The sequence below is a fragment of the Harmonia axyridis genome, chromosome 2 (assembly GCF_914767665.1).
Source record: "Harmonia axyridis chromosome 2, icHarAxyr1.1, whole genome shotgun sequence".
Lineage (NCBI taxonomy): Eukaryota > Metazoa > Arthropoda > Insecta > Coleoptera > Coccinellidae > Harmonia > Harmonia axyridis.
The window spans coordinates 7,399,478-7,411,963 of record NC_059502.1 but is presented as its reverse complement, the minus strand read 5'-3'; the positions used below and the strand labels follow the sequence as shown (position 1 = coordinate 7,411,963).

The 12,486-nt window shown below is 33.3% G+C and overlaps 1 protein-coding gene across 2 annotated transcripts; it reads right to left on the bottom strand.

Moving 5' to 3' along the window:
* Positions 1-1,173: 1,173 nt before the first annotated feature.
* LOC123672565 (putative gustatory receptor 28b) lies at positions 1,174-11,478 on the bottom strand. Of its 2 annotated transcripts, none has more exons than XM_045606715.1 (2): positions 11,315-11,478; positions 1,174-1,728 (listed from the first exon to the last, which is right to left on the bottom strand). In XM_045606715.1, the coding sequence occupies exons 1-2, from the start codon at positions 11,414-11,416 to the stop codon at positions 1,402-1,404; spliced, it is 429 nt and encodes a 142-aa protein (XP_045462671.1). In that variant the 5' UTR covers positions 11,417-11,478; the 3' UTR covers positions 1,174-1,401. The 2 variants fall into 2 exon arrangements, with proteins under 2 accessions (XP_045462671.1, XP_045462670.1); XM_045606714.1 differs by lacking the exon at positions 11,315-11,478 and adding an exon at positions 7,460-7,864.
* Between the last annotated feature and the right edge of the window lie 1,008 nt (positions 11,479-12,486).

Below are 12,486 nucleotides of genomic sequence, written 5' to 3'. Positions count from 1 at the left end.
TGCAATAAAACAACGATGGATTATTCGATTGACATGAATTTTATTTATCCGCAAGATAATCTTGTGGCATTACATTTTAAATATGATTTCTGGCATATGACCGCCACGGCTGTCTCGGATGTAGTCCAATCTGGACGTCCAATTTTCGATGACTTTTTACAACATTTGTGGCCGTATATCGGCAATAACACGGCGAATGTTGTCTTCCAAATGGTCAAGGGTTTGTGGCTTATCCGCATAGACCAATGACTTTACATAGCCCCACAGAAAGTAGTCTAGCGGTGTTAAATCACAAGATCTTGGAGGCCAATTTACAGGTCCAAAACGTGAAATTAGGCGGTCACCAAACGTGTCTTTCAATAAATCGATTGTGGCACGAGCTGTGTGACATGTTGCGCCGTCTTGTTGGAACCACAGCTCCTGGACATCATGGTTGTTCAACTCAGGAATGAAAAAGTTAGTAATCATGGCTCTATACCGATCACCATTGACTGTAACGTTTGGGCCATCATCATTTTTGAAGAAGTACGGACCAATGATTCCACCAGCCCATAAAGCGCACCAAACAGTCTTTTTTCTGAATGTAACGGTGTTTCGACATACACTTGATGATTAGCTTCACTCCAAATGCGGCAGTTTTGTTTGTTGACGTAGCCATTCATTCAGAAGTGCGCTTCATCGCTAAACAAAATAAAATGGACGTAGTGCGCGATACGTATTCCGCACAGAACCATTATTTTCGAAATGAAACTGCACTATTTGCAAGCTTTGTTCAGGCGTGAGTCTATTCATGATGAATTGCCAAACCAAACTGCGAATAAATCACTTGACAGCTGTCAAATCGGTCGCCATCCTGAACAGTAATGCCAACTTAATGTTATATACCTCGAAAAAAGCAGATATGTATCATATACAATAAAATTGAATGAAGTCTGTGATATTAAAAATTTTTTTTTACTTTACCAATTATGAATTATTCGCTTTGCTAGTTTGCAACTGATTTTTTAATTATACTTAAATGATTTAGACCTTGAATTTTTCATCGGTGATTCGGACCTAGTTATTTGAGACCATTCTCGGTACAAATCTCAAAATTATAGACATTTGGCGAAATGATAGACCGCTATTTCTGTAGAACAAGCACGCAAATTCTCAAAAAAATAATATTCAAACTTCTACTTATACTTATTTATTTTGTATGATTCAATAAAGAATGTAACAAACCTTTTCTCTTTTTGTACGTTATCATTTACAATTAAAACATCGAATCTCATAATTCGAATCAATTTTAATGTATTGAAACATTTCAACCATATAATGATCTCCATGACCAAAAGTATTATTATCCGTTATCTTCGAAAACAATAACATTTTATATGGTAGTTGCACGCTTGGTTCACATCAATTTTTATGCGATGAGGTAACATTTCCGTAAAAATTTATTGTCTCCTTTTGCAAACACTCCAACATAAAGATCAAATATGGAGGAACACTGCCAACAATAAGACCGAGCATGGAATGATTGATGGTGAAGAATCCAGCCGCAGAAAAAGGTTGAACAGAATTCGACATGGAACGCAATAAATGCAGTTGTTCCTTCAGTATTTTGCTGCGCTCATCAGTTGCTGCAAGTGGTAGGAGATTCAAGTATTTGGTGCATATGTCTGCCACTTCTTTAGCTGCCTTCGTTGCGCTGTCACAAGATATGGCCAACATGGTAGGCAAGGACTGAAAAAAAAATTGTTGTGATTAATATGGAGTTATCCAATAAGAGGTTTAATTTTCTATAGCCTATTTGACAGCTGTCACTCTTTAATCTGTCATTTTTTGACATTTGACAAGTGAAAAACTACGTCAAAATGGAATCTGCTTCAACAATGCATTGAAATTGTTCAAAATTCACTACAAAATGGTGAGAATATTCGCAAAAATAAAAAACTTTTAGGTCATCGTAAATCACCTTCCCGGCCGGCAATAGTGGAAATGGTGGAAAAATTTGACCTGTTTGGGACAAGTGAGTGATGTGAAAAGTTGGAACCATGTGAATCGCTCAAGAATAATTTAGAATATTGCTGCAGGTTTGTCGATTTCTCCTCGATCTTGGGAATTAGGCTATGTTTGATGATTTTATCGCTGAAATTGGACGACGTTTATTTTCAACAAGACGGTCCTACGCGCCACACAAAAAACGAAACAATCGCAATTTTGCAAGAAAAGTTTTTTGGTTTCGCTCGGTCAAAATAGTCCCTAGAATTTTATACAGACTAACAAGCCAATACATGCGCTAATGGAATTCAGTCGGGATAATAATATTTTGAACCATATTTTCGGCCGTAAATATGGTGATGAATTCTTGGACAACCTGTATATTTTCATCATTATAAGTTAAATTTTTATGAAGGCGTTGATCATTGAACTTACAAAAGATAACAGCATCCAGCCTATCCTGCAAAAAAACATCAGAATTTCCAAAATTTTGCTGTTCTTGTTTCTCCTTATTAACACCATCAATATTAGTAGAGAAACATTCATCACAATATCTATGATAACGTAAATAACAATTTGCAATACACTTGATCCAAATAACGAGTTCAAAGAATGAACTGAGTTACTGAGCCCCATGAAAATTCTACTGAATGTTCTTAATGTGTTGCAAGGGTAATTACATGATGGCTTATTGACTTCATTTCCTACATTTTTCTTTCGGAAAATGGAACAATTCTCAAGATGTTTCTTCAACAATCGGACAGAACATTGAAATCGATAAGAAATCGAGAGAAAGAAATAGTAAATTGTGAAACCATGAATGGAAATTCGAATAGTATAAACATGTCTTATCAAATGGTACTGAAATGTTGATAATGTGATAGTATTCATCCAATAAATAGTATTTGCTACAAATATCGATAGCATGGCAATGGAAAGTACAATAAAACTCCTGAAACCACTGCAATTATTCCAGTCGACTTTGAGATAAATGTCCACCTTCGCTAAATTTTTGAGGAGATAAACAAAATTATTCCTCGAAAAGAAAATATGACAAACCATTTGACTAGCCTGATAGACTTCTTGAGTAAAGTACAATAATAAGAAGATTTTATTCGTACTTCCCAATTCAGTGTATGTAATGCTACCATACAGGGAATAAGTGCTCAACAAAATTAATATCGATGAGCAAGCGACGAAATAAATGTTATACAATTTCGAATAACAATTCCATTTTCCATTTTTGATCGGTGGTAACACACAGAAGACATTACACAAGAGCAGAATGAATCTGGAGAAATTGGAGTTTTCGAAATTCACTGTTGACATGGAGACTCGATCAATTATTACACTTTGAGGAAGAAGAGTAAGTTAGCTGTAACTCATTTGATCAACAGAAGCTTTTAGGAATTCATAAATGCTTTGAAAACTGTTTTGATAGGAGTATAACTGAAGTCAATATTGAAATTGGGTTGATTTGAGTGCTACATTCAATTTATCAACCTGATGTAGCCCTATCGGGAAGTTTAGTGAAACCAAACCAATGTATACACGGTTGTCCAAAGCTTCCATCTTCAGAATTATCCAAAAATAGATTTTTAATCAAACAAATTCCATAAAGTAGATCAACAAAATAATAAATGAGGACAGCACTGAAGTGAAGTCTGAACATTTTGAGCGCTCTTTCATTCATTGGAGACCACAGAACTGTATATTTGATTATTATGAACGCTGTAAGTTTCTTGGTACAAATGCACTATTCGGATTAATGAAGTGAGGAAAATCCTTAGTATATCTACTCTTTGAAGATTGGACAGACCCTCATCATTCAAAACCACTATTCTTGCTCTATTAAACACTGAAAATTTATATCCAGACATAATTGCAAAGAAAAACTCAATCATCACTTGAACACGCTAAATCAATATAAATCATTTTTGAAACATTGGTATGTAAATTTAAAGGAAATTGTTTTGTATGTTGTATGTTTAGAACCTGTAAAAGAAATAAAGATTAATTGTATAAAAACTTTCCATGATAAATATTCGTTTTTCCATTTACGAGGAGGGTCTAAGAATTTTGGCGATATGTATAAATAAAATCCTTCTTAAAAATCGTACATTTTCGAAAAAACAGGGATAATAATAATTTGAATTTCCTCCAATATGTTCGGCCGTAAATATGGCGATGAATTCTTGGACAACCTGTATATTTTCATCATTATAAGTTAAATTTTTATGAAGACATTGATCATTGAACTTACAAAAGATAACAGCATCCAGCCTATCCTGCAAAAAAACATCAGAATTTCCAAAATTTTGCTGTTCTTGTTTCTCCTCACTAACACCATCAATATTAAAAGTGAAGCATTCATCACAATATCTATATAAACGTGAATAATAATTTGCAATACACTTGATCCAAATAACGAGTTCGAAGAATTAACTGAGTTATTGAGTCCCATGTAAATTCTACTGAATGTTTTTAGTGTTTCGCAAGGATAATCACATGCTGGCTTCTTGGCTTCATTTTCTACATCTTCCTTTCGGAAAATGGAACAATTCTTAAGATGTTTCTTCAACGATTGGACAGAACATTGAAACCGATAAGATATCGACAGGGCAAAATAGTAAATTGTAAAACAATAAATGGAAATTCGAAGAGTATAGACATGTCTTATCAAGTGGTACTGAAATGTTGATAATGTGACAGTATTCATCCAATAAATAGCATTTGTTACAAATATCGATAGAATGGCAACGGAAAATACAATAAAACTCCTGAAATTACTGCAATTATTCCAGTCGATTTCGAGATAAATGTCCACCTTCGCTAAATTTTTGAGGAGATGAACAAAATTATTCCTCGCAAAGAAAATATGACAAACCATTTGACTAGCTTGATAGAGTTCTTGAGTAAAATACAATAATAAGAAAATTTTATTCATTCTTCCCAATTCAGTGAATGTAATGCTACCATACAGGGAATATACGCTCAACAAAATTAATATCGATGAGCAAGCGATGAAATAAATGTTATACAATTTCGAAAAACAATTCCATTTTCCATTTTTGATCGGTGGTAACACACAGAAGACATTACACAAGAGCAGAATGAATCTGGAGAAATTGGAGTTTTCGAAATTCACTGTTGACATGGAGACTCGATCAATTATTACACTTTGAGGAAGAAGAGTAAGTTAGCTGTAACTCATTTGATCAACAGAAGCTTTCAGGAATTTATAAAAGCTTTGAAAACTGTTTTGATAGGAGTATAACTGAAGTCAATATTGAAATTGGGTTAATTTGAGTGCTACATTTAATTTATCAACCTGATGTAGCCCTATAGGGAAGTTTAGTGAAACCAAACCAATGCATAGACGGTTGTCCAAAGCTTCCGTCTTCAGAATTATCCAAAAATAGATTTTTAATCAAACAAACTTCATAAAGTAGATCAACAAAATAAAAAATGAGGACAGCACTGAAGTGAAGTCAGAACATTTTGAGCGCTCTTTCATTCATTGGAGACCACAGAACTGTATATTGGATTATTATGAACGCAGTTAGTTTCCTGGTACAAATGCACCATTCGGATTAATGAAGTGCGGAAAATCCTTAGTCTATCTACTCTTTGAAGATTGGACAGACCCTCATCATACAAAGCCACTATTCTTGCTCTATTGAACACTGAAAATTTATATCCAGACACAATTGCAAAGAAAAACTCAAACATCGCTTGCACACGCTAAATCAATATAAATCATTTTTGAAACATTGGTATGTAAATTTAAAGGAAATTGTTTTGTATGTTGTATGTTTAGAACCTGTAAAAGAAATAAAGATTAAATGTATAAAACTATCCATGATAAATATTCGTTTTTCCATTTACGAGGAGGGTCTAAGAATTTTGGCGATATGTATTAATAAAATCCGTCTAAAAAGTCGTACATTTTCGAAAAAACAGGGATAATAATAATTCGAATTTCCCTTAATATGTTCGGCCGTAAATATGGCGATGAATTCTTGGACAACCTGTATATTTTCAGCATTATAAGTTAAATTTTTATGAAGGCATTGATCATTGAACTTACAAAAGATAACAGCATCCAGCCTATCCTGCAAAAAAAACATCAGAATTTCCAAAATTTTGCTGTTCTTGTTTCTCCTTACTAGCACCATCAATATTAAAAGTGAAGCATTCATCACAATGTCTATATAAACGTGAATAATAATTTGCAATACACTTGATCCAAATAAGGAGTTCGAAGAATTAACTGAGTTACTGAGTCCCATGTAAATTCTACTGAATGTTTTTAGTGTTTCGCAAGGATAATCACATGCTGGCTTCTTGGCTTCATTTTCTACATCTTCCTTTCGGAAAATGGAACAATTCTTAAGATGTTTCTTCAACGATTGGACAGAACATTGAAACCGATAAGATATCGACAGGGCAAAATAGTAAATTGTAAAACAATAAATGGAAATTCGAAGAGTATAGACATGTCTTATCAAGTGGTACTGAAATGTTGATAATGTGACAGTATTCATCCAATAAATAGCATTTGTTACAAATATCGATAGAATGGCAACGGAAAATACAATAAAACTCCTGAAATTACTGCAATTATTCCAGTCGATTTTGAGATAAATGTCCACCTTCGCTAAATTTTTGAGAAGATGAACAAAATTATTCCTCGCAAAGAAAATATGACAAACCATTTGACTAGCTTGATAGAGTTCTTGAGTAAAATACAATAATAAGAAAATTTTATTCATTCTTCCCAATTCAGTGAAAGTAATGCTACCATACAGGGAATATACGCTCAACAAAATTAATATCGATGTGCAAGCGATGAAATAAATGTTATACAATTTCGAGTAACAATTCCATTTTCCATTTTTGATCGGTGGTAACACACAAAAGACATTACACAAGAGCAGAATGAATCTGGAAAAATTGGAGTTTTCGAAATTCACTGTTGACATGGAGACTCGATCAATTATAACACTATGAGGAAGAAGAGTGAGTTAGCTGTAACTCATTTGATCAAGAGAAGCTTTAAGGAATTCATAAATGCTTTGAAAACTGTTTTGATAGGAGTATTACTGAAGTCAATATTGAAATTGGGTTAATTTGAGTGCTACATTTAATTTATCAACCTGATGTAGCCTTATAGGGAAGTTTAGTGAAACCAAACCAATGTATAGACGGTTGTCCAAACCTTTCGCCTTCAGAATTTTTCAGATTTGTATTTATAATCAAACAAACTGTCTAATCTTCATAAAGTAGATTGACAAAATAAAAAATTAGGAAAGCATTGAAGTGAAGTCAGAAAATTTTGAGCGCTCTTATTGAACACTGACAATGTATAGCCAGACATAATTGCAAAGAAAAACTCAATAATCTCTTAAACACACTGAATCGATATCATTATAAGTTTGATTTTTATAAAGGCATTGATCATTCAACTTACAAAAGATAAAAGCATCCAGCTTATCCTGCAAACGAACATCAGAATTTCCAAAAATTTGTTGTTCCTGTTTCTCCTTACTAACACCATCAATATTAAAAGTGAAGCATTCATCACAATATCTATATAAACGTGAATAATAATTTGCAATACACTTGATCCAAATACTGAGTTCAAAGAATCAACTGAGTTACTGATCCCCATATAAATTCTACTGAATGTTTTTAATGTTTCGCAAGGAAAATCACATGCTGGTGGCTTCTTGGCTTCATTTTTAACATCTTCCTTTCGGAAAATGGAACAATTCTTAAGATGTTTCTTCAACGATTGGACAGAACATTGAAATCGATAAGATATCGACATGGAAAAATAGTAAATCGTGAAACAATAAATGGAAATACGGAGAGTATAGAAATGTCTCATCAAGTGGTACCGAAATGTTGATAATGTGATAGTATTCATCCAATAAATAGCATTTGTTACAAAAATCGATAGCATGGCAACGGAAAATACAATAAAACTCCTGAAACTACTGCAATTATTCCAGTCGATTTTGAGGTAAACGTCCACCTTTGCTAAATTTTTGAGAAGATAAACAAAATTATTCCTCGAAAAGAAAATATGACTAACCATTTGACTAGCCTGATAGACCTCTTGAGTAATATCCAATAATATGAACAATTTATTCATTCTACCCATTTGAGTGAATGTAATGCTACCATACAGGGAATATGCGCTCAACAAAATTAATATCGAAGAGCAAGCCACGGAATAATAGTTATACAATTTCGAATAACAATTCCATTTTCCATTTTTGATCGGTGGTAACACACAAAAGACATTACACAAGAGCAGAATGAATCTGGAAAAATTGGAGTTTTCGAAATTTACTGTGGACATGGGGACTCGATCAATTATTAGAATATAAGGAAGAAGAGTAAGTAGCTGTTATTCATTTGATTAACAAAAGCTTTTAGGAATTTATTAATGCTCTGAAAACTCTCTTAATGGGAGCATATTTGAAGTCAATATTGAAATTGGATTAATTTGAGTGCTACATTTAATTTATCAACCTGATATAGCCCTATCGGCAATTTTAGCAATTAACCCTTTTCGATGACTATTAAAAGACAAAAACGGTGTATTTTGGACACGTGTTGAAGGTTGATCAGTAACAATTGATACAACTGATCATAGAAGACAAAATAGAGAAAAAAGAGGATCAGGAAAGATCAGCGCTACTAAAGGGTGTTTTTTTAGAGCTATAGAACTTTAAATTGCAATGAAACAACGATGGATTATTCGATTGACATGAACTTTATTTATCCGCAAGATAATCTTGTGGCATTACATTTCAAATATGATTTCTGGCATATGACCGCCACTGATGGCTCGGATGTAGTCCAATCTGGACGTCCAATTTTCGATGACTTTTTCCAACATTTGTGTCCGTATATCGGCAATAACACGTCGAATGTTGTCTTCCAAATGGTCAAGGGTTTGTGGTTTATCCGCATAGACCAATGACTTTACATATCCCCACAGAAAGTGGTCTAGCGGTGTTAAATCACAAGATCTTGGAGGCAAATTCACAGGTCCAAAACGTGAAATTAGGCGGTTACCAAACGTATCTTTCAATAAATCGATTGTGGCACGAGCTGTGTGACATGTTGCGCCGTATTGTTGGAACCACAGCTCCTGGACATAATGGTTGTTCTATTCAGGAATGAAAAAGTTAGTAATCATGGCTCTATACCGATCACCATTGACTGTAACGTTCTGGCCATCATCGTTTTTGAAGAAGTACGGACCAATGATTCCACCAGCCCATAAAGCGCACCAAACAGTCAGTTTTTCTAGATGTAATGGCGTTTCGACATACACTTGAGGATTAGCTTCACTCCAAATGCGGCTGTTTTGTTTGTTGGTGTAGCCATTCAACCAGAAGTGCGCTTCATTGCTGAACAAAATAAAATGGACGTAGTGCGTGATACGTATTCCGCACAGAACCATTATTTTCGAAAAAAATTGCACTATATGCAAGCGTTGTTCAGGCTTGAGTCTATTCATGATGAATTGCCAAACTAAACTGAGAATAAATCACTTGACAGCTGTTAAATCAGTCGCCATTTGGAACAGTAATGCCAACTTAAAGTTATATACCTCGAAAAAAACCAGCGGTTAGATAAAGTATAGAGGAGGCTGGACTGGAATGTTTCTCCAAACGTTGCTTCACTTTTGGATTCCATCTTCGTTTTATTTAACTTTGCGACGATGACATGCTCTTCAAATTCCAAAACAATACTGTTTTCTCAAAATGACAGCCTAATTTATCACAGGATAATATAGACTTGGTATATTAGTAAATATTATAATCCTTTCGTAAGACAAACCTTGTATACATATTATCAAATCTTTGAAATTAAAAATGCTTTATATTTGTTGGTTAGTTTTCAGGTCAAAATAAGCATATTAACAAACAAAAAGCCCAATACTATGCAGTAGTGCCTCTATAAATTTTTTCAATCAATACTCACCAAAGAAAACATAATCCAAATACTCTTCGAAAAAGCAATCAATTTTTTAGGAACTTCTATATTTTTCATCATGAAATAACCCAACACTGTTGCATTTTCCAAAGAATCTGCTATTACGAAACAAATAGTACACACTACTGAAAGTCCAAAAACTGAATTGAATGAAACCATCGATCTTCCCAAAATCAAGTACACTCTTGCGAAAGTTTTTACTTTTTTCGTTGAATCAGCTATATCGAAATGTGGATTTCTTACATCCTTTAGTATATATATGAGTTTCAAGCTCATTTCCTTAGATCTGAGAAGCAGAGAAGATGAGAAAGAATATGCTAAAACATTATTCATAGATATTTGATATAAATAAAAGTGTTTATATATGTGATAATGAAATTCATGTAGACCAGTTATCAATATCCAGTTTGTTATGTTCGCGGAGAAGACAAAAAATATTAATACATGTAGTAATAAGGCATAACGAAAAGCTGCTTTGAAATGTTTCCAATCAGGTTTTAGATATCCATCGATAATCTCCAAGGAATTCAAGAAATCTTCTATACATTTTTTCGATGAAAAAGTTCTTGTGACCATCAAAAGTGTTACACTTACAACCACAAAAATTTCTTGCAGGATTTCCAAGGTGAGGAATGTAGGATCAAGGAATTTATATCTCCATGATATTAAATTTCTGGCTAGAGAATACAGAGTCCACAAAAAATTGAAGAGTATAATTGAAAAGGAAAAGTACTTATAGGTATTTGTGAAACTAACTTTGTTTTCTACGAGAGGTGGCATCAAACAAAGTCTGCTATTTAGCCACAGAATCTGGTTCAGGCTATAGGTGTCCTTAATAAAGGACGACATCTTTAGAACTAAGCTCATTGATTCAATTCAAATTTCTATGTTTATTTTCTTTCTTCCGGTTAATTTGAACAATTATGGAATTACTTATTGATCCATTGAATTGAAACGAATTTATACAGGTTATAATCCATATTATTATTTATGCTTACAAAATTGAATTACCTTATAATTATAATAATTATTCGGAATGATCTAACCCCCCTTGTCGAGAAGAAAATCTGGTTAATCACTAAAACTTTAGTCTCCGCTGATGACAACTTATTTGTCGAAACGCGCGTCAAAATTTGATTAAAAAAATAATTCGTGGACAAGATTTTATAGTTACTTCAACTTTCAAGTTTAGTATCACACAGAACTCGAATTATTTAATGAATAAGTGTCGATTATTTTTCTAGTGAAAAGGGTCAGATAAACAAGCAAAAATCTCCAAATTCTCTTCAAATTAGTGGTTAATACTCACCAAAGAGAAAATTAGCCAAGCAATTCTTGAAAAAACCATGAAAGAAGTTTTAGCAATTCCCAATTTGTTCATCAAGAAATGACCCAACACTGTTGCATTCATCAAAGTGTCCACTATTACGAAACAAAAAGTACATAGCACCGAAAATCCAAAAATCGAATTGAATGAAGACATCGATCTACTCAAAGCCGAGTACATTCTCGTAAAAGTTTTTATTTTTGCCGATAAATCAGCAATATCGAAATCTGGATTACTTATATCTGTTAGTATAGAATTGAGGTTCATGTTCATATCCTGAGATCGAAGCTGTAGAGATGATGAAAAACAATATAGTACAACGTTGTTCATACATATTTGATATAAATAATAATGTTTGAATATGTGATAATGAAATTCATATCCACCTGTCAACAGAATCCAGTTAGACATATTTAAGGACAAGACAAAAAATATAAGAACATGCTGTGATACAGCATAACGCAAAGCTGCTTTGAAACCTTTCCAATCAGGTTTCAGATATTCATCGATCTTCTCCAAGGAATTCAAGAGATTTCCTATAATTTCCTTCGATAAAAAAGTTCTTGTAACCACCAGAAGAGTCACATTTAGAACCATGGTGATTTCTTGCAGGATTTCCAAGAAATTGTATGTAGGATTAATGAATTTATATCTCTGCGATGTGAAATTTCTGGATAGAGAATAAAGTGTTAACAAAAAAATTAAGAGAAGAGTTGAATAGGAAAAATACTTATAGGAATTTGTTAAAATAACTTTGGTTCCTACAAGAGGTGGCATCACACAAAGTTTGCTACTCAGCCATAGTATTCGTTTGAGGCTATAGGTGTCCTCGATAAAGGACGACATCTTTGGAACTGAGGTCAAGAATACTATTCAATTTAATTAATGTTTTTCATTATTCTTGAGGTTTACTTCGGACAATTATATAAGATATTACATATTGATCCATTCAATTAACACGAATTGGTATAGGTTATGGTCCATATTATTATTTCTACTTTTAATATCGATTTATCTTACCTAATTAATAAGACCATTTCCACTCAAATCTTAGAGAATCAACCTTCCCAGTTCAACCTCAAAGTGACAAAATCTGAATCAAGAAATACGGAATGACCAGGATAGATTTGAAGTCAATAAAAATTGTATTTATG